This window comes from Bubalus bubalis, chromosome 13 (assembly GCF_019923935.1).
Source record: "Bubalus bubalis isolate 160015118507 breed Murrah chromosome 13, NDDB_SH_1, whole genome shotgun sequence".
Taxonomy (NCBI): domain Eukaryota; kingdom Metazoa; phylum Chordata; class Mammalia; order Artiodactyla; family Bovidae; genus Bubalus; species Bubalus bubalis.
The window spans coordinates 76,374,333-76,399,979 of record NC_059169.1 but is presented as its reverse complement, the minus strand read 5'-3'; the positions used below and the strand labels follow the sequence as shown (position 1 = coordinate 76,399,979).

Below are 25,647 nucleotides of genomic sequence, written 5' to 3'. Positions count from 1 at the left end.
CGGGGGACGGGGATGCAGGAGCCACAGGAAGGCAGCTAGCCCCACAGAGCAAGGTGAGGGCCCCCGAGAGGGACGTACCAGCTACCGGGAAGGCGATGGATGAGAGGAAGGCGCCCACGTCTGCTTCCACCCCAACAGTTCAGGTGCTAATGCCCCCAGCCTGACAGGAAATCAAAAGTGTATCCTCTGGATCAACCAAACCAGACAGGCCTAGGACAGAAGACAGCCGTGTTCAGATCCAGGGTGAGAGTGGAAGGCCTGTGTGAACTGCTGCGTACCAGGCTGTGGGCCTCTGGGCCCTTCTTTGAACATTTATACAGCTCCCTGCACTGTTCCCTCTGAGACACAGAGTGTGATATTTTATCCATGAAACAAGAACAGGTTGCTGGTTGTTTTTTTTAAGCAACAAAATAAAAAGGAGCTCTCAGAAATTAAAAATATCTCCTCTTCCCCACAAAAAGACAAACAAGTAAAATATTTAGAAGATAAAACCAACAAAATGTGTGAGATAACAGAAAAAATGATGTATATTTAAAATTTTTCTATACATATTTGTATATAGTATATATGGCAGGTTGTTGTTGTTGTTGTTCAGGCACTAAGTCATGTCTGACTCTTTACGACCCCATGGACTGCAGCATGCCAGGCCTCCCTATCCTTTACTATCTCCCAGAGTTTGCTCGGATTCCTGTCCACTGAGTCAGTGATACTATCTAACCATCTCATCCTCTGCTGCCCTCTTCTCCTTTTGCCTTCGATCTTTCCCAGCATCAGAGTTGTTCCAAAACATAAATATGGCAGATATGTATATATATACATACACATACATACATATATATATATATATATATATATATATATATATATACCTACCCCAAGTTCCTGGTACAGAGCTCAGAGCTCCTAAAACCTTTGTCATTTCCTAAATGATAAGAGCTTTCAGAGCATCTCTTGTTCCAGTCTTTGGTCTTTGACCCCATCTCTGATTCAGGGCTCCTAAAACCCTGTAATTTCCTAAGTGATCAGACCACAAGGAGGGCCTTTTGTTCTACTGAGGCAACTCCATGTGGGCTCCTGAATGATTCCTGCATGGGGGCTGGTCACCAGAAGAACCAAGTCATGGTTAGACGTTTGGAATTTTCAGTCTCAAACCTCCATCCTCCAGAGAAGAAAAAAGAGCTGGAAATGGAATTAATAACTGATCGTGCCTATAGGAGGAAGCCTCCATAAAAGTCCCAGAAATATAGGGGTTCAAGGAACTGTTGAGTAGCTGCACATATCCATATATAACATATCCACCAGGAGGGTGGCCACACCCCAACCCCACAGGGACAGAAGCTTCAGCATAGAACCCTCCCTGGCCTCTCCCTGTATTTTTCCTCATCCGGCTGTTCATCTATATCCTTTATCATACTCTTTAATAAACTTGTAAACATAAGTAAGTATAGAGTAGAATGAGTTCCGTGAGTGGCTCTAGCAAATTAATTAAATCCCAAGTGCAGGTTGTGGGAACTTTTCTGGCTGTAGCACATGGCATGTGGGATCCTAGTTCCCCAACCATGGATGAACCTGAATCCTCTCAATGGAAATGTGGAGTTTTAACCACTGGACTGACCACCAGGGAAGTCCCTTGCAGATACGTTTGATTTGTAGCCAAGTTGGGCAGAAGCTCTGGGTACCCTGGGGACTGACCACTTGTGACTGGCATCTGAAGTGGGGAGCAGTCTTATGGGACTGAATCCTTAGCCTGTGAGATCTGATGCTATCTCCAGGCAGAGAGTGTCAGAACTGAGTTAAATTGTGGGACATTTAGCTGATGTTGCAGAACTGCTTGGTGGGGAAAACCCCGCATACATTTTGTATCAGAAGTGCTCTCTGTGTGTGTATGTGTGTGTGTGTGTGTGTGTGTATGCACACGCACACAAGGTAGTATAGGAGTTAAGGATACACTTAGGAGGGAAAAGATAGGAGTTTTTTCTAATTCAATATGCCAGGAAGTAAGTGACTAACACACACACACACACACACAGTCTCACACACAAGGTAGGGGTGGGGGGAGTAATCAAAGATAAATTAGAGGGGAAAAAATACTTTTTTATGAAAAAGTTAGAAGATAAATCAAGGAAGCCTAAGATTTGAATAATAAGAATCCCATAAAGAGAAAATGAAAGGAAATAAATCAAAGAAATAACACAAGAAAATCATCTAAAACTAGAGATAAATTTCCAGACTGAAAAATGAATAAAAATGACCCTCATACTAAGATACATCATTATGCAATTACAGAAAATACCAGAAAAAAATAAAAGAGAAGGAGATATAGAAATATTTCCAGGGGAAGAAGGGGAAAGCCCCCATATAAGTACAAAATTCAGATGGCCTTGCATTCCTTAGGAACAAATAACTCAAAGTCAGAAGAGCAATGCCTTCAAAATGGTAAAGGAAAATTATTTGCAATTTGGAATACTTACTAGAAAATTGCAAGTTGAGTATGAGGGCTGAATAAAGATAGTTTCAGACATGCAAGAACTTGAACATACATCTTCTCTTGGGAAGCTACTAAATAATATGCCCCACCAACACAAATAAATAAAACAAAAAGAAAAAAAGAAGAAATGCGACCCAGAAATCAGGGAACCCAACACAGGAAAGCAATAAAAGCAATTCCCCGGATGATTTTAAAGACCTGATTCCCATCCTTGGCTGCACACTAGAATCACCTGGGGAGCTTTAAAAGCCTAAAGCCCAGACCATAATACAGCAGGAGCCCTGGGGGCGTGACCCAGGCATCAGGGAGCTTTAAAGTCCGCCGCCCAGGTGATTCCAGTGGACAGCTGAGGTTGGGAACTGTTCCCTGAAAGGACAGTCCCAGAACTATAGCGCTGTTGGAGGCTTCAAAATCAACCAGCCCAGGTGAAGTGAGGAGGGAGGTTTGCAGAAGGGAAAGAAACCCAGAATTGACAAGTTAATTTGACAGTCACAAAGTGGAAAATTGTATGGAAATTTGCATCAAGAGGCACTTTGTAGAACACTCACAAAAGCTAAAGGAAGGCAGTCAGATGTTCAAAGGAAACTAAGAAAATGAAAAATAAAATGAAAGATTTCCAAAGTTATAAAAGAAAGAAAATGTAAATTATAACTGGCTTGGCAGTGAAAAATATTTGCAGAGTCATAATAAAGGAAAGTCTGAGATACTGAATGATTAGATGGGGAGAATCAGGGGGGAAAATTATAAGATTAAAAATAGATGAATCAACAGACAGCCATATACTTTACTAACATCAGTTCGGTTCAGTTTAATCGCTCAGTCGTGTCCAACTCTTTGCAACCCCATGAATCACAGCATGCCAGGCCTCCCTGTCCACCACCAACTCCCGGAGTTTACTCAAACTCATGTCCATTGAGTTGGTGATGCCATCCAACCATCTCATCCTCTGTCATCCCCTTTTCCTCCCGCCTTCAATCTTTCCCAGCATCAGTCTTTTTCAAATGAGTCAGTTCTCAGCATCAGGTGCCCGAAGTATTGGAGTTTCAGCTTCAGCATCAGTCCTTCCCGTGAATATTCAGGACTGATTTCCTTTAGGATGGACTGGTTGGATCTCGTTGCAGTCCAAGGGACTCTCAAGAGTTTTTGAGACCACAGTTTTTGAACCACAGTTCAAAAGCATCAATTCTTCGGCACTCAGCTTTCTTTATAGAAAACTTCATTAACATATTCAGAGCCAAATAACAAAAGACACAGCTAAGGGAGTGTGGCTGGATGAATAACAGCCCCCTCAAAGAGCTCCACATCCTAATGCCTGCACAGTCTGTGAAAGTGTTAGTCGCTCAGTCTTGTCCGATTCTTTGCAACCCCATGGACTGTAGTCCAACAGGCTCCTCTGTCCATGGAATTCTCTAGGCAAGAATACTGGAGTGGGTAGCCATTCCTTTCCCCAGGGGATCTTCCTGACCCAGGGGCTAAACCCTGGTCTCCCGCATTGCAGGCAGATTCTTTACCATCTGAGCCACCAGGGATGCCTCGGAAGCTGTCAGTGTTACCTTATATGACAAAAGGGACTTTGTAGAAATCAAGAGTCGGGACACAGAGAGAGGCACCTGTGTGGTACGGGTGGAACCAACAGAATCACAATGGTCCTTACAAGAGGAAGGCAAGAAGGTCAGAGTGGAGAGGAGGTGATATGATGATGAGAGTCGAGATTCGAGTGAGCCACAGGTCAAGGAAGGGGCTTCCCAGGTGGCTCAGTGGTAAAGAATCTGGCTGCCAATGCAGCAGACACAAGAGATGCAGGTACGATCCCTGGGTAGGGAAGATCCCCTGGAAAAGGAAATGGCAACACACTCCAGTATTCTTGCCTGGAGAATTCCATGGACAGAGGAGCCAGGTGGGGTGCAGTCCATGGGGTCACAAAGAGCTGGACACAACTGAGCAACTAACACACACACACACACACACACACGGGTTAAAGAACCAAAGAATGGCAGCAGCAGCCAAGAGACACTGGGAGAGCCAAGGAGCAGATTCCTCCTTGAGCCTCCAGAAGAAACCAGCCCTACCGACATCCTGACTTCAGTCCCTTCCTCCTCATATCTGACCTCTGACCTCCAGAACTGCAAGAGACAAACTCCATTTGTGTTTGAAGCCCCTAAAATGGCAAAAATTCACTACAGCAGCAAAGGAAACGTTATATTAAGAATGTAAAGAACTGGAATTGAAGTGGGTTTGAATGGCATGTGAGGGACCTATGCCTCTCAGTGTTGACTTTTTAAAGGACATGTGACACGCGGATAGAAATTAATGCAACCTGCAGTAAGTGTTCGGAGTGGTGGAAGTGAAAGTAGCAGCGGTAGGGGCCAGAACGGAGAAGGCAATGGCACCCCACTCCAGTACTCTTGCCTGGAAAATCCCATGGACGGAGGAGCCTGGTAGGCCACAGTCCATGGGGTTGCTAGGAGTCCGACACGACTGAGCAACTTCACTTTCACTTTTCACTTTCATGCACTGGAGAAGGAAATGGCAACCCACTCCAGTGTTCTTGCCTGGAGAATCCCAGGGACGGGGGAGCCTGGTGGGCTGCTGTCTGTGGGGTCGCACAGAGTTGGACACGACTGAAGCGACTTAGCAGCAGCAGCAGCAGCAGGGGCCAGAAAGGCATGAATAGAGAGCAGTGCTCCTCACACATAAACGTGTACACACATCAGCTACAGACCATGTTAAACTGTGGGCGCTGATTCAGGTCTGCAGCATCATTCAGGCAACGCATCTACTGCTGGGCCATGGATCACACTTGGAGCGGCAGAGACCTAGACTGCAGGCCCACAGAGAGGGGGGCTGTAGGGGAGGTGGGGGGTGGAGGCACAGAGAGGGCTTTGTGCATAAGTTAGGGCATTGTGACTTGATTCTTGAAGACGGGGAGCCACTGGACCATGGAACAACAGAATGAGGTGGTATTTTTCTCAACGTGTTAATCTCGGTAGAAGAGGCAGGGGGAAGCAAACCAGGGACTGGTCGTACACTGATGGTACAACTGGAAACACTATGATAGCGCCTGGGGAGTGGGGGGATGATGCACAACTGGAGACACGCTATGATAGCGCCTGGGGAGTGGGGGGATGATGCACAACTGGAGACACACTATGATAGCGCCTGGGGAGTGGGGGGATGATGCACAACTGGAGACACGCTACGATAGCGCCTGGGGAGTGGGGGGATGATGCACAACCGGAGACACGCTACGATAGCGCCTGGGGAGTGGGGGGATGATGCACAACCGGAGACACGCTACGATAGCGACTGGGGAGTGGGGGGATGATGCACAACCGGAGACACGCTACGATAGCGACTGGGGAGTGGGGGGGATGATGCACAACCAGAGACACGCTACGATAGCGACTGGGGAGTGGGGGGATGATGCACAACTGGAGACACGCTACGATAGCGACTGGGGAATGGGGGGATGATGCACAACTGGAGACACGCTATGATAGCGCCTGGGGAGTGGGGGGATGATGCTGCCGGCCCGTCTGCTTCCACACCCAGCATAGAGAACTACAGCCATCCATGTGTGAGTGAACCCTGTGAACTCCTCTCTGACATTCTGACCCACAGAAATTTTCTTGTTTTTTTACATCGACATCATATATGCTGCTGCTAAGTCGCTTCAGTTGTGTCGGACTCTGTGCGACCCCACAGACCCCTGCAGCCTACCAGGCTCCTCTGTCCATGGGATTTGCCAGGCAAGAGTACTGGAGTGGGTTGCCATTGCCTTCTCTGACATCATATATAGTATTTATCAAATTCCCATCTGCCATGGTAGCCCCACATTTAAAGAAGTGGTAAGAACAACCATTTTCTCAGGAAATTTGCATTCTGTAGTAAAACTGAAATAGCTTAAAAAAAAAAACTTGAAACCTTACAGCTCCTCACACCCCACATATTTGGGTATCACGCAGTGTTCACCTTCTGCGCATTGACCATAATTAAGGCAAACTGCAGGTGTCTGCCTTTAAATTCACAGAGGTGTAATGTACATATTTGATTTTCCTAAAGCATTTTAAAAATGGTTCTGCAGTTCATTCTCTGAGGAATTCTATGCATATGGATTAGACAGTATGAGAAGACTACAATATGGGTAACAAGTAAGGAAATATATTGAACACCCACAAATTATTAATAGTTTGGTGTCAAAATGGGAGCCGCTGTTGAATGCTATTGGTGAGGAGCCATCCTGGGTGCAATCCTGCCCCATATTTTCTATTAATAGCCTGAGGATCTTATGACTAAGGCACTAATCAATCCACAGGAAATGCAGCTCTGGGAGAGATTACTAATGCCTTGGACAACAATCTTGAAATTCCAGGAGGATCTTGTTCAATTGAAGAAACGAGCCAAAATCAATAGGGCAAGCACACAGGTGTTTCAGCCACAGGATTCAAGACCCTTCAAACAGAAATCAAGACCATCCTGCCAGCCAAGCACCCAGGTGGTAAAGCTATCCAACTCCTGTCTTGCCTCCCCTCCTCCATCATGAAAAGGCCATGTAGACATATGTCAAGGAGCATCTCTACACAGGATTAACCCTACTACCTACAGCTCCTCAAACTTCTCCCTCCAGTACCCTGCAATGAGAGGGACGATGGATTTGATACGACTGGTGGAGCCCACATTTAGCAAATCTGGACTTTGGGACACCGTGCCTTCAATGCAAGGAAAAAAGAAGAAGCACTGAGAGGTTTCTGGTAAGAGTAGAATGACCTTTTCCCAAGGAGCGTCATAGTATCTTCCTGACATTTTAAAATGTGGTCACTAAAGAGAAAGAGGGCTGGGGGAAGAGGGCAATCAGATATCTCTAACAGCCTCTCGTTTACCTCCCCAGACGCTGAAAAGCTGTTTTTCTAAAACCTAAAACAACCTCTTCTTTCATTTACAACCCTTTCCCACGGTCATCCTTGCCCCAACTTGGTCAGTCAGTAACCAAGCTCTGCCCTTTTCACCTCCTAAGCGTCCCTCTGACCCACACTCTCATCTCCATCCTCTCACCCACCACTCTGCTCCAGACCTTCATCATTGCTCGCTGAGTCTAATATGGAAGCCTCAGAGACCTCTCTGTTACTTCAGACCCATCCTTCACCTGGTTACCAGTGTGATCCAGCAGCCAAAATGCAAATGCGGCCTTGAAGCGTCCCTGTTTAAAACATCTCAGTACCTTCAGGACTCACAGAATGAAGTTCAAGTTCGTTCAGGTCGGCAGTGGTGTTCCACCACGGGCACCAGCAGCTTCCTGTAAGTGGTATCTCTGGAGCCTCAAAGCCCGGGAGATGCTTCTAGCATCTTCTGCCCAGGGTGTCAGGGCTGCTACACATCCTGCAGTACCCAAGACAGCCCACCCAATGAACCACCCCGCCCAGACGGCTACAACTGAGGAACTCTCCTCAGGGCTCCTGACTTCTCCAGGCTCCTAGCTTGCCCTTCTCAACTGCAGCTGCACAAAATTCATCCACGCTTTTCCTTGCCATTATACCTTCCTTCTTTCTTCTAATTCCTAACACCTGGAATGACTCTCTTGTGACTCATCTTTTAAGCTTCAGCTTTCCAACCGTTTCTATCCTCTACACTCACCACTCCGTTCTATACCTAGCTCTCCTCTTCACTGGACTGAGGTCCTTCGAGGCAGAAATCATGTGTGCCTGGTCCTTGTTAGTATAGTGGTGACTATCCCTGCCTGTCACGCAGGAGTCAGGGGTTTGATTCCCCAATGAGGAGGCAACATGCCCTTTTTGGAGCTTTCCCGGGCAGTGCTAGTGGTAAAGAACCTGCCTGCCAATGCAGGAGACACAAGAGATATGGGTCTGATCCCTGAGTCGGGAATATACGCTCGAGAAGGGCATAGCAACCCATTCCAGTATTCTTGCCTAGAGAATCCCATGGACAGAGGAGCCTGGCAGGCTGCAGTCCATGGGGTCGCAAAGAGTCAGACACTACTAAGCAACTTGGCAGCATGACAGTATTTATATAAACACACACATTTGAGGGATGGATGACTGGGTGAGAGCAAAGGTTTCAGAGGCTGCTGCTCGTCCCAGTGGCCATGATGTTGGCAACAAGTGCAAGCATTGGTTTACAGTTGAGACAACAGTTGAGGTCACTTTCAGCTCAGATCATCTCTGCCTTTAGTTCCAAAATTCTGTGCTGTAGAAGTCACTCTCTGGCCCCGATCTTCACCCACTTTAAAAAGTGCCAGACGGCACCCTGCGTGATATTCCACTCACCCAAGCTGAAGGCTGTGGATCATCACCAGCAACTGGACAGGCCCCTCTGTGCGGCAAGTCTGCCTCAGATCTTCTCAAGAACTCGGCAGTTTTGCTAGCAGGAACACAAACAGGTGTTAGTGCCTTTGTAAAAGAAGAACTATCACTCTTCATTGTGCCTTTGGATACTAGCCTGGACCTCTATTGGGGGCTGACGAAAAGTGGCTGCAATGGAACAGAAGGTGAGTTTGTGGGCACGGTAGAGTACAAGGTCAAGCAAATGCTACTGCAAGACTGCACCTCACAGTTGGGAAAATATAACACTAGGCTTGTGGAATGTGAGTCTACCATTTCACTGTTTTCTGTTTTGTGTCCTTTGACATGGAGATAAATGCCCTATCAGACTCCACAGTATGGGCCCTAATTTCCTATCTGAGCACTTGAAGCTTGACACCCAGACTTCAGTGTAGGGCTGTAGAGTGAACGTCCCTCCCCTACGACATCCCTCCCGTGGTATGGTGTCCCTCCCACCACGCTGCTGCCACATCAGGCCCTTCACCCTCCAGGGGTCTCTCTGCTAGTCATCTCATTGCCCCTGTGGCTTGGGGGCAGAGCTGCCAAGCCTGTCATGCTTAACCATTTACGGGTCATGGACCCCTTTGGAATTCCGAAAGCACACATCCCTTTGCATTTCATTTGTACCTTCCATGGAAGAAAGACATGCTGCCAGTTCTGATCTGTATATCTTTTTAGCTATGAAAGATTGCAAAAGGCATACCAAGACATAGCCTCCGTGTTTTTAATATTTTGTTGATTTATTTGATTGCACCAGGTCTCAGTTGCAGCATGCAGGATCTTGTAGTTGCAACACATGGAGTCTTTAGTTGCTGCATGCTAGCCTAGCTGGAGCACATGGAATCTAGTTCCCCAACCGGAGATCAAACCCAGATCCCTGTATTGGGAGCACGAAATCTTAGCCACTGGACTACCAGGAAAGTCCCCTCAGCTTTAATAAGTTGCTTTTCCCTTAAAAATCCAAACCGTCACCCCAACTTCTCCCTCACATGTGTCAAGCATAGAATGCTGGAATGGTTTCCTAGCCCTTACTTTAATGACTGCCCCTTTCTGCCTCCCACTGATGAATTTCTATTGCTTTGTCCTTTCCCCATGTAACTGGTGGAACTTTGATCCCCTTGCTTCATAGTCACAATCAAACAGCTCAGCAAGGCCTGGTTTATACTGCACGAGACCCTGGCAGCCTGCTTCCCTTCTGCCTTTTCCTTCTGTCACCCCTCGGCTCCCCCCTCATATTTTAGGCCTGATGCTAAGATCGAATTTATCAAGCACTTAGGGCATGGGCATCAAAGGAGACACAAATGGTCTGGTAAGAATAAATGGTATCCAGTGAGGGTGGAAATCAAAATAAGGAATTAGAAGTTAAACAGAGATGCCAACATCACTTCAAATAATTACTTAGGTAGAACATGGCATCTGAACAAGGTCAGAATCTTCAGCTGGGAAAGGAAGAGCTGAAAGTTAAGCGACAAACATAACCCAGAGAAACACCAGGCTTCAGCAGCTGAGACGAGCAGCCTTTCCATTTGTCTAGGGTTGCTTATCTTGCCCAGAGTAGACAAGGAGACTAATGATGTCACAGAAGCTGGAAGCTGCCCCATCGTCTGAGGCTTTATGAAGCCATCAGTCACAAGTGTAAAAAGAAGAGTGCTGCCAGAAGTTTGGCTGAGATTTCTGAATATCCTTAGCTGAGAGCAGACTATGTGAGAAAGCAGTGGAAAAGAAGCACCATGATAAGCAAGTAAGGAGCTTCAGACCAGGTACACCAGCAGCCCCACACTGTGTTCTGAGGGATGCTTCTTACCTGCCAACGCCAAGCACAGAGCTGGCTGTGTAGCTCACCAGCAGCCATGGCCTTTGTGCCCATGATCACCGCCCTGTTCATGCCACAAGATCAGAGCACAGTGCCAGGGCCATGGGACTGCCAGAGGCATACCAGTAGGGGCCTGGGAAGAATGTGGGTTACTCCCAAGTGATTAACTTTACAAACAAGACAAGTTCCAAGCTACCAGGCTAACTGGCATTTTTCTGTTATCAATAGATTGGCTGAACTGGATTGGAATCCCTGTAGGTAATTATGGTCAAAATCAATAAAAATAAAATAAACAACCTCCTTGAGGCTCAACAGTACAAACATCTACTGGAGGGGAAGTCCAACAAAACAGAACCCTAGACTCCAGCACTGAGTCACCTTTTTGTTGGGGTTCCTTCTTTGCCACCACCGTGACTCTGTCACCTAATGAGGGGGGGTGATCCTTTCCCACATTAGCACTTTGACCCAGGCACAAATACAGGATCTCTTCCTTTACTCTCCAGAGAACACCTGAGAATGGATCACCAATAACAGACTGGTTTTGAAGATTTAGTTAACCTTAACTCATCTCCAACTTAGGATGCTTAAACATCCTTTCTACTTGTCCTTAGGGTGGTGCCTATGGCTTATCCTAAAAGGCCTCTTCGGAGTAACATCACCTGGACATAATTCTGTTGTAGCCGATACCTCTAAATATCCATCAAAATGAGAGTTTTCCTCTAGTCATATAACCTGACCATATTTCCTAGCTTCCCATGCAGCTAAGGTTGGCCACGTGGTGGTTTTTACCAACAAAATGAGGAAGAAAGTAATGCACACCACTTCCAGGATGAACTGATAATAAGTTTCCCATGCATGAGCCTCCATACATTCCCCTCCTCCTCCTGGCTGTCTGGAATAGGGACAAGCCCTGGCACAATCCTGGAAGTCATTTGTGTGTTGAAAATGGTAGAAGCACTGTTTTTGGTGTTGGAATATCTGCGTGGAGGGGGCCTCTTCTCATACCTGTTTGCCCACATCTTACGTGAAGAAAAAATAGGGCTCAAATAATTATTTTATTTTGAGGTTTGTTGATTACAGCAATTAGCCAACCCTACTAATACAACATAATATACACAAGAGAATCACCTCTCAGTTTAAGTTATCAGTTTCACTGGACATGAGGAGAGGCCAAGAAGGGCTGAGGAACAGTAGAAAAAGTAGAATTCTCAAGGGTTAAGCTCAGCATCTTAGTTATTTCAGAACCTTAGGGGAGGAGAAGGTGAGAAAGAGGAGGAAACCACCTGTCCTTAAGGCTGTCTGGGCGTCAGGTCTAGCAGCTGCTTAGGCCCACGGTATAAAAATGAACAGGCGTTTATCTCAGTACCACTAAGATTTGTCTAGTTTGAGGACAAGTGGGGGTTTGGAAGGAGAAACTAGAGGGCGAGAAAGTCAGGGAAGGAGAGGGATATGGCTGATTATAATGTAAGATGATGGAATATTAATGTTAATGGCAATTCATCAATCAAAAAGTTTTTGACCTTTTTGAAAGGATAAAATATATGGGAAAGATCACAGAGAGTGAAATCTGTATGTGTTGGCTCATTTAAAAAGGCCAGAAAGGCAAAGATAATTCCTATAAGGCTTTAAAAAATAAAATTGTTAGAAAAGACAACCAGCATCTCTAATGTTCAAGGAAGAATCAGTTTATATTAAAAAAAAAAAAAACTTATATAGTGAAAATGAGTATACTACCCAAAGCAATCTATAGATTCAATGCAATCCCTATCAAGCTACCAATGGTATTTTTCACAGAGCTAGAACCAATAATTTCACAATTTGTATGGAAATACAAAAAGCCTCGAATAGCCAAAGTAATCTTGAGAAAGAAGAATGGAACTGGAGGAATCAACCTGCCTAATTTCAGGCTCTACTACAAAGCCACAGTCATCAAGACAGTATGGTACTGGCACAAAGACAGAAATAGAGATCAATGGAATAGAAAGCCCAGAGATAAATCCACACACCTATGGACACCTTATCTTTGACAAAGGAGGCAAGAATATACAATGGATTAAAGACAATCTCTTTAACAAGTGGTGCTGGGAAAACTGGTCAACCACTTGTAAAAGAATGAAACTAGAACACTTTCTAACACCATACACAAAAATAAACTCAAAATGGATTAAAGATCTAAACTTAAGACCAGAAACTATAAAACTCCTAGAGGAGAACATAGGCAAAACACTCTCCGACATAAATCACAGCAGGATCCTCTATGACCCACCTCCCAGAATATTGGAAATAAAAGCAAAAATAAACAAATGGGACCTAATTAAACTTAAAAGTTTCTGCACAACAAAGGAAACTATAAGCAAGGTGAAAAGACAGCCTTCAGAATGGGAGAAAATAATAGCAAATGAAGCAACTGACAAACAACTAATCTCAAAAATATACAAGCAACTCCTGCAGCTCAATTCCAGAAAAATAAACGACCCAATCAAAAAATGGGCCAAAGAACTAAACAGACATTTCTCCAAAGAAGACATACAGATGGCTAACAAACACATGAAAAGATGCTCAACATCACTCATTATCAGGGAAATGCAAATCAAAACCACAATGAGGTACCATTTCACGCCAGTCAGAATGGCTGCGATCCAAAAGTCTACAAGCAATAAATGCTGGAGAGGGTGTGGAGAAAAGGGAACCCTCTTACACTGTTGGTGGGAATGCGAACTAGTACAGCCACTATGGAGAACAGTGTGGATATTCCTTAAAAAACTGGAAATAGAACTGCCTTATGACCCAGCAATCCCACTGCTGGGCATACACACTGAGGAAACCAGATTGAAAGAGATACGTGTATCCCAATGTTCATCGCAGCACTGTTTATAATAGCCAGGACATGGAAGCAACCTGGATGTCCATCAGCAGACAAATGGATAAGAAAGCTGTGGTACATATACACAATGGAGTATTACTCAGCCATTAAAAATAATACATTTGAATCAGTTCTAATGAGGTGGATGAAACTAGAGCCTATTATACAAAGTAAGCCAGAAAGAAAAACACCAATACAGTATACTAACGCATATATATGGAATTTAGAAAGATAGTAATGATAACCCTGTATGTGAGACAGCAAAAGAGACACAGATGTATAGAACAGTCTTTTGGACTCTGTGGGAGAGGGAAAGGGTGAGATGATTTGGGAGAATAGCATTGAAACATGTATAATATCATATATGAAACGAATCACCTGTCCAGGCTCGATACAGGATACAGGATGCTTGGGGCTGGTGCACTGAGACGAACCAGAGGGATAGTATGGGGAGAGAGTATGGAGGGGGGTTCAGGATTGGGAACACGTGTATACCCGTGGAGGATTCATGTTGATGTATGGCAAAACCAATACAATATTGTAAAGTAATTAGCCTCCAATTAAAATAAATAAATTTATATTTAAAAAAACTTATAATAGTTACCAAAGGGAAGGGGGTGGGGGGATAACTTGGGAGTATGGGATCAACAGATGCACAGTACCATATATAAAAAAAGGTAAACAACAAGGATTTTTTAAAAAACCAATCAGTTTAAAACCATGCACTGTGATCTGTAAGAGCTCATGAGTCAGGCGCCCGCCAGCCATTGCACCACAGGGTTACACGGTGTGCCGTGCACCTTCCTCTGCCTGGTTGCCCACATCCGATGCTGAACCATGACAGATAAGGAGGTGCTAATAAAAATGTTAGAGGACCCATTTTAACCCTCAAGAGTCATAATTAGGAAGGCACACTCCCTGGAAAAACAGCAGTGACAAATCTCTTTTTGCCTTGCGGGGTGGATGCAGCAGTTTTTCCTTCTCTCATCACCTAGTAAGTTGACACACAAATTCCAGTAGCTGCAGAGCAGACAGTGAGGTAAACGAGTGAAGGGCGCCTAGACAGAGGGTGGCCAAAGGAGCACCACGCGGTAATACAGTACACATACCACGAACTTGCTAACCTAGTACAGTGCTTGACACGCACCAGGCGCATCAGTGGTAAGTGTGTTAGTCGCTCAGTCGTGTCCAGCTCTTTGTGACCCCATGGACTAGCTCACAAAACTCCCCTGTTCATGGAGTTCTCCAGGCAAGAATCCTGGAGTGGGCGGCCATTCCCTTCTCCAGGGATCGAATCCAGTCTCCTGCACTGCAGACAAATTCTTTACCATCTGAGCCACCAGGGAAGCCCGTACATACTGGTACAAACTTCCCCACCAGGGAAGCTCATACATACCAGGTACAGTACAAAGTGTTTAATATATGAAAGCACATTTCCTGTGAGATACTATCGATGCATTAGAATAAAAATTTTATCTGTGTTTCTCAAATATTTTTTAGTTTTTATTTGTTCTCTTTGGACTATTTGTTTCAATCCCTTTGCCAGTTTTTCTGGAGTTGCCTTTTTTCTTATTGATTTGTAAGAGTTCTTTGTGAAACTAAGCCTTTATTATTTTTGAAGCAAATAGTTTCTCCTAGACCATCACTTACTTGTAGTGTAGTTCACTATGTTATCTAGCATAAGTGTTTCCTGTAGTCAAATCTGTATTTTTTTTCTTATGGATTCTAAGTTGTACACATAGCATAGGAAGGCATTTCCACCACAAAATTTTAAAAGCATCGTTCATTACATTCTGTGTTGAATTAATACAATTTGTCAAATTATCTGTTCTTTTGATGCTGATTTGAAAAAGAAAAAAAAACTTGTATCAACAGCTAAAGTACTCTGATGCTGGGAAAGATTGAGGGTAGAAGGAGAAGGGGATGACAGAGGATGAGAAGGTTAGATGGCATCACCAACTCAATGGACATGAGTTTGAGCAAACTTCAGGAAATAATGAAGGATGGGGAACCCTGGGATGCTGCAGTCCATGGGGTCACAAAGAGTCGGACACGACTAAGAGAATGGTAGACTCTCTTCCATTCACTATTAATTGCGATGCCAATAACACTTTTTTATTATTACCATACCTATGTTGTATATGATTCATGTCACCAGCTTCTTCTCCCTTATCCCTTCAATTTTTCAAGTTTGTCTACTTTTTAAATATTTTTCTCTTTAAAATTGGTTTATCATATTTTATAAAAGGTCCTGTTTAATTTATATATGAAGAAGAGTAGATTATCTTTACAATGGTGATTTTTCCTCTTATAGTAAATAGATATTCTATATTTATTTTCATCTTATTTTAGGTATTTTCTTTTATATATAAAAGTCTATTAGACTTACATTCACCTGTTTTACAATGTCGATAGATATTATAAATGAAATTTTTCTTTTAATTATATTTTACAGTGGACTTTTGATGGTGTGTCTGATGATGTGAAGACGGAAGTATTTGCATATTGATTTTAGATTCATTCATGATAGCCAAACTGATTAGTTCTAACAGTTTTTTAGTTAAGTCCCTTGAGAGGTTTTAGATAAACAGTCAGAGTCACTTATCTCCTCCTTTCCAATATTTAAGTTCTTTCTTTGTTAGAAATAAATTCTAATTTCCTATCTAAAAATCCATATCAGTCATAAATAGCAAATACTCTTGTCATCCTGTTCCTGACTTTACTGAAAAAGTTGCCTTCTTTTTCTGTTTTCAAACCAGCTGGGCCTACTGTCTTTTTTAAGATGAGATCAAACAACATTTTCTCTTCCATTTAGAGTTTTTATTCTATTCAGGTTTCGAGTCTAATGGCATACGCTTTCCTAGGAAATAAATTAGGAAATCTGAGTTAAACAAATTAACAGAAGCAGGACATAGTATTTCTCTTCTAGAATTGTGGTTATACTTCCTTTCTTATCCTTGGAGTTCTTCCTTATTCCTTACTCAGACAAGTCAAAAGTTTATCCATTTTATCAGAGTTTTACAAAAAACTTAGGCTTTGGTTTATCGATGATAAATTTTTCTATTCAACTTCATCACTTTTCTCCCTTTATTTATTCCTTCTTTCTGCTTTTTTTTTTTGCATTTATTTTATGTGCTTTGTTATTTTATTTCCATTTTTCTAAAAGTTTTTAAACCTCTACATTTTCAAAATAATTTTATAGTCACATTCCATAGATTTTTTTTTCATTTTCTTCATGATTTTATTTGCTATGTAGTTAAAACAGATCAGTGTGAATTTAGAATTTAAAAAATCAGATTGCCACTCTCAATCTGCAGTTTAACATTGAAAAATGTTTCAATTCTTCCCCTACCTTTGAATCAAATAAAAGATGCAGAATACTTTAAACTTTATATTCTCTTATCCTAAAGTAATTTGTAATTTCAGTTTTGGTTTCAAAATTTTTTATCCTAATAGTCTCCCCCATCCTCCCAGGAAACCTGAATCTTTATTTTTTAATTGAATAATAATTAACACATAATATTAGTTTCAGGTATAGTGACTTGATATTTTTATACATTATAAAATGGTCACCACAATAAATCCAATATGGTGACAGATGGTGACCTAACATTTAAAAAGGTAATTAGAAAAAAATTTTAAGTGGATAGATTTTAAAATTTCTTATTGCTTAATTTCTAATTTTATTACATTTTGTCCCCTTAGGAATGGTGACTTTATACATTTTGGGAGTATTTTGGGAATTTACTGAGAGTCTTTGAGTCATTTTGTTGCTTAGTCACTTCAGTTGTGTTTGACTCTTTGTGACTCCACGGACTGTAGCCAGCCAGGCTCCTCTGTCCATGGATTTTTCCAGGCAAGAATACTGGAGTGGGTTGATATTTTCTATTCCAGGGCTTTGAGTCATGGCTAATGGTAATTAAGTCATATTTGTAAAGAATAGGTATTTCCATAAACTAGGCACAATACTTTGTAACTATGTCTGTATAATCATGCCAAGTCATTGTTATTCATATATCCTCCATGCCTTATGAAATTTTTTTGGCTCACATGATGACATATTAATTTCTATGGAGAATTAGTTAAATAAAAGGAAAATTTGACAAATCCATCATCTACATACAGACCTCAGCAGTTTCTGTTTCATATATTTCACATCTCTATTGGTATTTATAGCTCATATTATCTTTTGGATTACATATTTTATCTGCATAAAACATCCTTTATCCTATTGAATGCTTTCATCTTGAATTCAGTCGTGTCTCAATATTGCCACATTTGCCTTTTTTATCAGCATTTATGGATATATGTTCTGTGCTTTTATTTTTTTGTTGTAGTAGGTATCTCTAATAGTAACATACAGCTAGATTTTTGCTTTTTTTTTTTTTTTTTTTTTGCAATCTGAAAGGTTTTTTAACAAGGAAATTTAGCCTATATAACCTTTTGCCAAAGAATTGATGCTTTTGAACTGTGGTGTTGAAGAAGACTCTTGAGAGTCCCTTGGACTCCAAGGAGATCCAACCAGTCCATCCTAAAGGAAATCAGTCCTGAATGTTCACTAGAAGGACTGATGCTGAAGCTGAAACTCCAATAGTTTTGCTACCTGATGCGAAGAACTGACTCATTTGAAAAAACTCTAATGCTAGGAAAGATTAAAGGAGGGAGGAGAAGGGAACACCAGAGGATGAGATGGTTGGATGGCATCACCGACTCAATGGATATGAATCTGGGTGATGGACAGGGAGGTCTGGCGTGCTGTAGTCCATGGGGTCGCAAAGAGCTGGACATGACTGAGCAACTGAACTGAACTGAACCTTTTACTGTGACTACTCCCTTGTTGCTTATAAAACTTCCACACCCTTTTCTGCCTTTTGTTGTAATTATCAATTTTTCATTTGATTTTTTTATGTTTTTGTTATATATCCTACTTAAACATATAATACAATATATAATAAAAACATAATTACTTATTTTTTCCATCAATATCTGGAATTCATTAGCATTCACTCATACAAAAAATAATACTTGTTTTACTTCCTATCCTTCTCTCTTCCATCCATATTCCTCTTCTAGCACTGAAGCCCTCCATGATTTTAATTTGATCACATTGATTCTTACTAATGAAAAAGAAAAAAGTTAATCATGTATTTGACTATAAATGTCATTGTTTTCTTTATTCACAATGGTTCTGATATCTCTTCCTCTCTCTAGGATTCCTTATCTGTTTGACCAGAGTTCATTTTGTGGTGACATTTTAAAGTAAATATCTTAGAATTCACACAGAAGTGATAAATTGGCTAGCTATGCAGGTAGCTTGTGGTGCATATCCCACCAGGCATAGTGTATTTACCAGGAGCTCTTTCAGGCCCTGGGGCCTTCTTAGTGAATCTCTTGTCTAGAAGTTCTTCGGCTCTACCCTTGCAGGTAAAGGTGAGAGTTAGCTGGTCTCTCTCTTACTTCTTCCTCTGCTGTCCTTGTTTGCCGTTCCTGTATACTCCACCTTCTCCCTCCAAGTACTATGTCAGATTTCTTACGTGATTTATTGATTAATCTTCTTTTGATTTAGCAAATATTAGCCCCACCCCATGCTGTATATGAGGAAACCAAGGCTCAAAGAGGTTAAACAGGAATTTCCTGTTAGTACAGTAGTTAAGACTTGGCGCTTCCACTGAAAGGGGACGGGATTCAATCTCTCATTGGGGAACTAAGATTCCCACATGCCTTGCAGCCAAACAAAAAATAAAGCAGAGAGATTAAAAATGTTAGGAGAGAAGTTAAATTTTGAGACCAGGCAGGCAGTCTGGTCCCTGGTATATCTGCGTCCTGCTATACCCTCCCAAGGGGGGAGCACTGATGGTATGATGTTTCAGTGATGAGATAGTTTAAGTGAAACTATTTTGTAAGTAAGTGGCCAGTCAACTTTTATTTTTACCAATTATTAATCATATCCTAAGAAAGGCAGAAGCTGTTCCTGACATCCAGGAGCTGGCCTGGCACTCATAGCTAAACCTTGGTCTTCTCCTATTGAAAGTAATTTCATACATCAGTCTCAGAGGAGGTTACTTTATGGCTTATGAAAAAATAAGACCACTCCATGACATGGCTGAACAAAGAAAAATGTATGAACCTTGTCTAAACTACAAAAATGACTATTAAACTAAACCCCCATTATTTTGGCAAATGATAGAGACTGCTGCTTATTAATCAATTACAGTATTAGTCTCACTCTGATCTTCCCTCCTTTTAAATAACATATCTGATACCTACTTTGCTATACCCCTGAAATTAACATAACATTGTTAATCAACTGTACTCCAATATAAAATAAAAAGTTTTTTAAAAGATACTTGATACCTAATCACTATTACTCCTGCTTGCTGATAACAGCCAACCCAGAACAAAGCCCTGTCTTCTCAAACCCTCTCCCACATCACCCGACACAGGCCCAAATCCTATCAGGCTTTTTGGTATCTGTAAGTTCACTTCATTAGCATAAGACAGAAAGTTATGAATAGGATGACTTTTGGTTCACCTTACTTGGATTATAAAATGTGAGGCTGGATGTAAGCCTACCATATGGATAAGGGATCAATTTGGCCCTTAAGTGTCTTTTGGAAGCTCCCATGAAGGGCATTAGAAGTTTTGTGAGCATATTAGAAGACAAACTTGGAACCTAAGTATGCATATTCAGCAGACCTGCCTGGATCCCTGGCTCTCAGAAACTAAAACAGATGAAGATGTGCCTCCTAGGAGCTAATCACACTATCATTCAAACGGAAGTAAAAGAGATGCATAGCTCCAATGGCGGGAATGAAGAAAACTTCCCAACATTACCATCGGCAGGTGGAGTGAATGCTGATGCTTGGCAATGGGAAAAGAAGGTCCTATTTGGGAATGAGCTTGGTTCCAAACGCTTTTTCAACTAAGGTTTTAAGAACTGAGCCCTGGACTTCCCTGGTGGTCCAGTGGTTAAGAATCCACCTGCCAATGCAGGGAACATGGTTCAATCCCTAGTCTGGGAAGATGCCACATGCTGTGGAGCAACTAAGCCAGTGTGCCGGAGCTACTGGGCCTGTGCTCTAGAGCCCCAGGGCACCGCAGCTACTGAAGCCTGCAGGCCCGAGGGCCCATGCCCCACAGCAAGAGAAGCTGCCACAAGGAGAAACCTGCTCACGGCAACTGCAGCCCCTGCTTTTGCAGCTACAGAAAGTCAGCACACAGCAGCGAAGACCCAGTGCAGCCAAAAATAAACAAACAAATTAATTAAAAAAAAAAGGAACCGAGCCCCTTCTCCCCTAGAAATATTAAATATTGAGTCCACCCAGGAGAGTTCACAAAAGCCCATGTACCCTACAGTAAGCTTAACTGTGGAATTAATCCCATGTGAGACCTGGAGGAGGATGTCATTCATGTGTGAGGAAAATCAGAGAAAGCAGACATAATTCCTCGGTTTTTCTTTTGCCTCCCACAGGCAAAATTTAGATCTTCCTTGGAAGAATCAGAAGTCAATTTTGTCCAAGTCTTGATCTCTGAACTGACCGACAGTCTTCTCCACAGCATCCCCACCCAATGCCATGGAGCTACAGTACTTATGACTTTAGATGACCCTAGCCAGATGTTCCTGACCACACCTCTCAAATGCTCCTTTTCCCTAGCCCCCCAAATTTCAGGACCAAGATTGGACTGCATCGTTCACTGCGTCTGTGACTTTGGGGGCAGACTCAAATTTCACAGTGGAGAGTCAGTTCTAGGATTCTTAAGCATGAAACTGAAGGGTAGAATTTAAATTACACAATCCCTCCACCTGTAAAATAAAGATGATATATCTCTAATAGGATTGATCTAAAAATTAAATGAAAAATGTATATAGTATGCCTAATATGGCTGAAATACCCTAAGTTCTCAATAGTAGAGCAGCTCATTACTTTGAAATAGCATTTTAAAAGAGCCACACACTTTCTATATTTTTAAAACCATACAAATGTATAACCTATTATATTAAATGATTATTAGATAGGAATTAAAATTATAAATGCTTAAAACATACACAATTCTCATTTTTCCAGCAAATCCGTACGAGAGCACTATTTTTCCTAACACCTGCACCCAAAATGCATCTGATTCCCCATTCACACCTTACCCTAGCCCCCATAACTCGTTATATAGTCTCCAAATTCAAACCTGTCTTGACATCCGTCCAAAAGCCACATGGTTAGAAAGATGACTGTGACTCAAAATAAATTACCATTTAAATTAAAAATGCTGAAATTTGAAAAATCTAAATCACAGCATCCTTTCTTTGATTATAACAATACACACGCACAGGTTTATTAACTGTTACTTCAGATCCTTAAATCTACCAGTACTATTGACTCTTAAAAAAAAAAAATCCTGAAAAATCACATTTCACCCTTTATAAGCAGTAAAGAATGACAGAGTAAAATAATGATGAAAACTATGCCAAGGTTAGAAGCCTATTTCTACCCTTCACTTTCATGCTCAAGAATCCCAGAACTAACTCTCCACCATGAAATTTGAGTCTGTCCCCAGCCAGAATAGCAGACTTAATGCACCATTAATCTGGTCTGTTCTCAGCCGCCAATTGAAATAGTCACAGTCGTTCAATTGTTAAGGAAAAGGCAGTACTGCAGAAGTACATTCCAGAGGTCCTTTCATAAAAGCCATCCCGTGTGCTCCATCTGCATGTGCAATCTGCTTGTGTATTTCAGCCAGCTTGCACGGGCAGATTAATGTGTACAATTAGAAAGCAACCTCACAGGCATTCAATAAACTGCCTTCATTATTACACTCAGGAGAGTCCCTTTAGATGTCAATAAAAGCCTAGTTTTCTGCCTGTTAGCTAAATAATTGACAACACTAAAAATAATCAGAAGCAAATGAACAAGCCTGGAACAAGGTGGTAAGAAAGAGCACATTAAGATTCCCATGGTGGTGCCCCAGGATACTATCAGGAGCTTTTTCTCCAGCAACTTGGAGTTACAGTCTGCTCAAGTCCATGGTTGCCCTTTTCTACAGAAAACAAAACAAAGGCCACCACTCCCAGTCTGATATTTGAATCACACATATCATGGCATCGAAAATATTTCTTATTTGTGTTTCTACTTTGTGATCCTTCATTTGAACACCTTCAGAAGAATCTAACTTTGGGGTAAGAAGATGGAATAGGGAACAGCCTGGTTGGTCTAGTGAAAACTTTGTGTTGTTAAAATTCTGACAGCTCAGGGGAGACTTCCCTGGTGGTCCAGTGGCTAAGACTCCATGCTCCCAATGCAGGGGGCCCACGTTTGATCTCTGGTCAGGAAATGAAGATCCCACATGCTGCAACTAAAGATCCTGCGTGCCACCACGGAGGTCAAAAATCCTCTGTGCTGTAACGAAGACCTGGTGCGGCTAAATAAATATTAAAAAAAAAAAAAAATTCTAACAGCTCTCCTATTCAGTCTCTCCACCATAAATTGAGTCTAAGAAAATATGATAAAGGCTTGTTATACAGAGGATCCATCTTTTCCAAGAAGTTTCTTTCATATTTCTAGCTATATAATGGTCATTCGTTTCATTAGCTACTAGTCTTTTAATTTCGAAAGCACTTCAAAACAAAATATAGTTAAAACACACACACACACACATTTCTTCTTGTGTTTCTCAATAGGCTTTAAAAATCAATTTGAGATACTTCTCATTTTCAGCCAGCTTCTCTTTTTCCTGGTTAACTGGGACTTTTACGATAAGCAGAAGAAAGCAGGAGTGAAATGTGCATGAAATTGAATTCAGCTCCACTGATAGTGTGTGAGGTGGCTGAGGGTAGAATTCTTTTTTCTTTACAGAAAAAGGATAATCTCTAATATTTAGTAAAACACAAACTCAAGAAGCTGGAGGACTAGGAAAAATAAAAAAGGTTTGATGACACAATCTCCCACATCCTCTAAAACTCTAAGAATCTCTTATCCTTCACCTTATCATGTTAAAACTTTGCAGAGGATGGGCTTGTTTTCCTAGTCCTGTACCTAAGATTCCTCACAGTGAGAAGGTCTTCCCTTTTCCAGTGTAAAAGGAGGATGCCACAGGATAAATACATTTTATTATGTATTACAATACAATACAATACTAAAATACTTTCTTATTGTCTCCAGCCAACATGCACCCATGGAATCCCTGTGTCTCCTTCAACTCCTCTGATTGGCCAAGAAATCAACTCTTATCCATTATCTACCAAAGAAGGCAGAGGCAACAATACATTAATCCAAATCTATTGCCTGCCTCCCTCAATCTCTAGGACAGTAACTTCTCCTGGTGTTTAGCTTCACACCAGCTTTCTTACCCCATGCCTGCCTTAAAACAAAAGTGGGGAAAGATAACACCATTCATTAGCACTTCCACCCAACCCCATTCCATCTCCCACTTTTTACCTGGCCTGGGTAGCAGAGGCAAAGTGCCCCATTTGAGAAGAGGCAAAGTGAAATATTGAGAAGCATATTTTGCATTCCGACCTGAGTCTTACAGCAAGGAGTTGTTGCTTACAACAGAGGCAAGAAAATTTCAGTGGAATGAGAAAACCAGAGAGGGCTGTACTTAGAAGAGGAATACACTTTAGGGTGTCACATATGCTCACACCAACATGCGAATAAGCTTAAATTCTGCAAATGAGGTATAACAACGGGAATAGATAAGAGGAAGCAGTCAGAACAATCCATCTGAAAGTGGGAGGCCAATGTCTAGCTCTGGTGCAACCAAAAATCTCTATACAGTCTCTACAAAATGAGTTTTCTGATCCCATGCAATAAGAACCTCTTTCTGTACAAAGTTACTTATCAAGTCCCCATAAAATGAAATCACTTGTATACCATTTATATATTTTATTTAATCCTTACAAATGGCTGATGGGATATTACCAACCCTATTAGGGGGGAAAAAAAAAACAAAACTACTGAGGTTCCAAGAAGTTTAGTAGTTTGTCCAAGGTCACAGCTGGAGAATGGAGCTAGGATTTTGAACCCAGATCTGCTTGGTTTTAATTCTACAATATTTAGTATTAATCTAGGGACAGAAATACGGTTCTTCAATTTTGTCTATTCTTTTAGGCGGTGTTACTTAGAGCTGGGACACAAACTTATAAAGCATATTGTGGTTGCCCTATACACGTTAGCTGCTATGATTCCCAAGTCACACTGGAAAAAGTACCTTGATGTATGACCATCAATTGGAGCTTTGCTGATAACTATGAAATTATTTCTCAAATCTCGTTTATAAAAATGTAAGTCCTCAGTCCATTAGCTAATCCCTAGTTAGATTCTGCTGAGGTACTTCTTTTCAAACAGCATCTTGCTTATATTGGTGTTTCGGAAGTCTTCATAATCAAAACTAACCTGGATTGCCAAAAAATCAAGCCCTCCAAGTTATTTAGAATATGGAATTTCTCAAATTTAGCAGTATTCATTCTAATCTGTTGACTACTAACCACAACTTTGGTGAGTATAGATGTCTCCAAACTTAGAACCTCACTTTTAGAGTTCAATTACATAATTAATAGCCAAGAATTCATTACCAGATATTTTAAACGGTTACCATCACCTGGAATTTAAAAGCAGCACAATGAACAATATCTCTGTAAAAGGTACAAAGTTCTGAAAACAAACTTACTATTGCTGATGCTCTCTAAAAGTTTCTCTTCTGAGGTTTTCTTGAAGTCTTTTTTTCTCTTCTAATTTGTTGCTCTGAAATTGCAAGTAATGAAATATTATCTTTTAAGGAAGCTTTAGATGAAAATGTGGGCTTAAAACTCAATATTCAGAAAACTAAGATCATGGCATCTGGTCCCATCAATTCATGGCAAATAGATGGGAAAACAATAGAAACGGTGAAAGACTTTATGTTTTGGGCTCCAAAATCACTGCAGATGGTGACTGCAGCCATGAAATTAAAAGATGCTTGCTCCTTGGAAGAAAAGTTATGACCAACATAGACAGCATATTAAAAAGCAGAGACATTGCTATGCCAACAAAGGTCCAGCTAGTCAAAGCTATGGTTTTTCCAGTAGTCATGTATAGATGTGAGAGTTGGACTATAAAGAAAGTTGAGCACCCAAGAATTGATGCTTTTGAACTGTGGTGTTGGAGAAGACTCTTGAGAG

The 25,647-nt window shown here is 41.7% G+C and overlaps 1 protein-coding gene across 5 annotated transcripts in view; it reads right to left on the bottom strand.

The window, feature by feature from the left end:
• EPSTI1 (epithelial stromal interaction 1) overlaps positions 1 to 25,647 on the bottom strand; it is a 99,785-nt gene that overhangs the window by 35,057 nt on the left and 39,081 nt on the right. For 4 of the 5 annotated variants that reach the window (XM_025263031.3, XM_025263032.3, XM_025263030.3 and 1 more), the window contains exons 6-7: positions 25,158 to 25,231; positions 8,770 to 8,863 (exon numbers count right to left, since the gene is read on the bottom strand). The exons of the other annotated variant lie outside the window; for it this stretch is intronic. In XM_025263031.3, the coding sequence (XP_025118816.3) occupies positions 8,770 to 8,863; positions 25,158 to 25,231 (168 nt within the window). The remainder of the gene's footprint in view (positions 1 to 8,769; positions 8,864 to 25,157; positions 25,232 to 25,647) is intronic. 5 annotated transcript variants of the gene reach the window in all.